General features: G+C 34.5%; 1 protein-coding gene across 1 annotated transcript in view; it reads left to right on the forward strand.

Annotated features, from left to right (window-relative positions):
- The first annotated feature begins 1,328 nt into the window (after window positions 1-1,328).
- dhdh.1 (dihydrodiol dehydrogenase, tandem duplicate 1) overlaps window positions 1,329-2,500 on the forward strand; it is a 12,173-nt gene continuing 11,001 nt past the window's right edge. Inside the window, exon 1 of the mRNA XM_079825842.1 lies at window positions 1,329-1,504. Coding sequence (XP_079681968.1) covers window positions 1,415-1,504 — 90 coding nt within the window. The 5' untranslated portion in view covers window positions 1,329-1,414. The remainder of the gene's footprint in view (window positions 1,505-2,500) is intronic.

A 2,500-nucleotide genomic window follows, 5' to 3' on the forward strand; every position in this document is an offset into this window, starting at 1 on the left:
TAATGAGGATTTTTAAAATCATATTTTTACTTTTTATCTAATAATGAAGACTTTAAAAATCATATTTTTGACTTTTATCTAATAATGAGGACTTTTAAAATCATATTTCCAGGATTTTATCTTATAATTATGACTTATCATGTCATATTTTTGACCTTTTATCTAATAATGAGGACATTTAAAATCATATTTTTGACTTTTTATCTAATAATGAGGACTTTTAAAATCATATTTTGACTTTTAATCTAATAATGAGGACTTTTAAAATCATAGTTTGACTTTTTATCTAATAATGAGGACTTTTAAAATCATATTTTGGACTTTTTATCCAATAATTAGGACTTTTAAATCATATTTTTGACTTTTTATCTAATAATGAGGACTTTTAAAATCATATTTTTGACTTTTTATCTAATAATGAATACTTTTAAAATCATATTTTCAACATTATCTTATAATTATGACTTAGCATGTCATATTTTTGACTTTTAAAATCATATTTCCAGGATTGTATCTTATAATTATGACTTAGCATGTCGTATTTCTCACTTTTTATCTCACTATTATGACTTTTGAAATCGTATTTTTGACTTTTTATCTAATAATGAGCACTTTAAAATAATTTTCAACATTTTATCTCTTAATTATGACTTTCAGTAATATTGTTGAATATTTAATATTGTTGAATATTTAGTTGCTACATGTAACAATGACACAAAGTGTTACCCTTTATTTTAAGGTGACTTACAGTTGTACTGTACTTAAATAAGTACTGAGTAATATTATGTAACTACAGGTACGTACTATAGGGTTAGTTGCATGTAATTGTTACAAATACTTATAACAGTAAATTATGCATAAAGACAATGTAAAATAAAGTGTAACTATTTTATATTACTAAAGAGTCCAAATGATGTCATTGGTATTGAAAAATGTTGTTTTCGTTCATGAGCAAGTACTTAATATTACTCAAATACTTAAATATATAAGTGTAACCGAATAATTTCTTCTTTTATTATCATTATTACAGGTACTACATGGAATATTGATACTTTTATAAATGCAGGACTAGTTCAAATTAACTAAAAATGTGGAAAATGTAAATAGTTCATACATTTAAAGAACATATTTCAGATTGTTGTGTGTATTTGGCAGGTCTCCACTTGACTTTACACTTATCCCACAGTGAGAAGATGAGAGTGCATTACATCTAATGAGGATCTGATTTGTGTTGAGTCACTATGAGCTCATTATATTCATAACACATTGATGGGACGTCCCCTGTGTTTAATCTTTGGCCAGGTCTGAGCGACACATTTACGGCGGTTACACTTTATCAGATCACATGACGAGCTCTGCCCTCTGGACCGCAGATAAAGCCCTGCTCTGAACACACACAGGACGAGGAGGGAACATGGCGACCCGCTGGGGAATCTGTGGAGCGGGAAACATCAGTCATGACTTCTGTGTGGCTCTGAAGACCCTTCCTCAGCAGGATCACCAGGTACCGTCCAGCCCACACATCTGGATTTAAAGGGTTAGTTCACCCAAAAATGTAAATTCTGTCATTAATTACTGACCCTCATGTGGTTGGACACCCGTTAGACCTCCGTTCATCTTCAGACACAAATGAAGATATTTTAATGTAAATTTGATGGCTCTGAAAGGCCTCCATTGGCTCAATGCACTTTACACTCTCAAGACCCTTAAAAGGCACTAAAGACGTCGTTACAAAGTCCATCTCACTACAGTGGTTCTACAATAACTTTATGAATTTTTGTGCGCAAAAAAACCCTTAATAACGACTTATATAGTGATGATGATTTCAAACACGGCCTCATGAAGCTTCGATGCGTTATGAATCAGTGAGTTGATTCAGCGGGTTGAATCGCCAAATTTCAGCAGTTTGACACGCGATCCGAATCATGATTCGACTCACTGATTCATAACGCTCTGAACTGCTGAATCGACTCACTGATTCATAACGCTCTGAACCGCTGAATCGACACGCTGATTCATAACGCTCTGAACCGCTGAATCGACTCACTGATTCATAACGCTCTGAACCGCTGAATCGACTCACTGATTCATAACGCTCTGAACCGCTGAATCGACTCACTGATTCATAACGCTCTGAACCGCTGAATCGACTCACTGATTCATAACGCTCTGAACCGCTGAATCGACACGCTGATTCATAACGCTCTGAACCGCTGAATCGACTCACTTATTCATAACGCTCTGAACCGCTGAATCGACTCACTGATTCATAACGCTCTGAACCGCTGAATCGACTCACTGATTCATAACGCTCTGAACCACTGAATCGACTCACTGATTCATAACGCTTCGAAGCTTCATGAGGCCGTGTTTTGAAATCGTCATCACTATGTAAGTCGTTATTTAGGGTTTTTTTGCGCTCAAAAACTATTGTCGCCGATTCATAAAGTTATTTTAGAGCCGCTGTAGTGAGATGGACTTTGTAACGACGTCTTTAGTG

This window comes from Gobio gobio (assembly GCF_949357685.1).
Source record: "Gobio gobio genome assembly, chromosome: 9".
In the NCBI taxonomy this organism is placed as follows: domain Eukaryota; kingdom Metazoa; phylum Chordata; class Actinopteri; order Cypriniformes; family Gobionidae; genus Gobio; species Gobio gobio.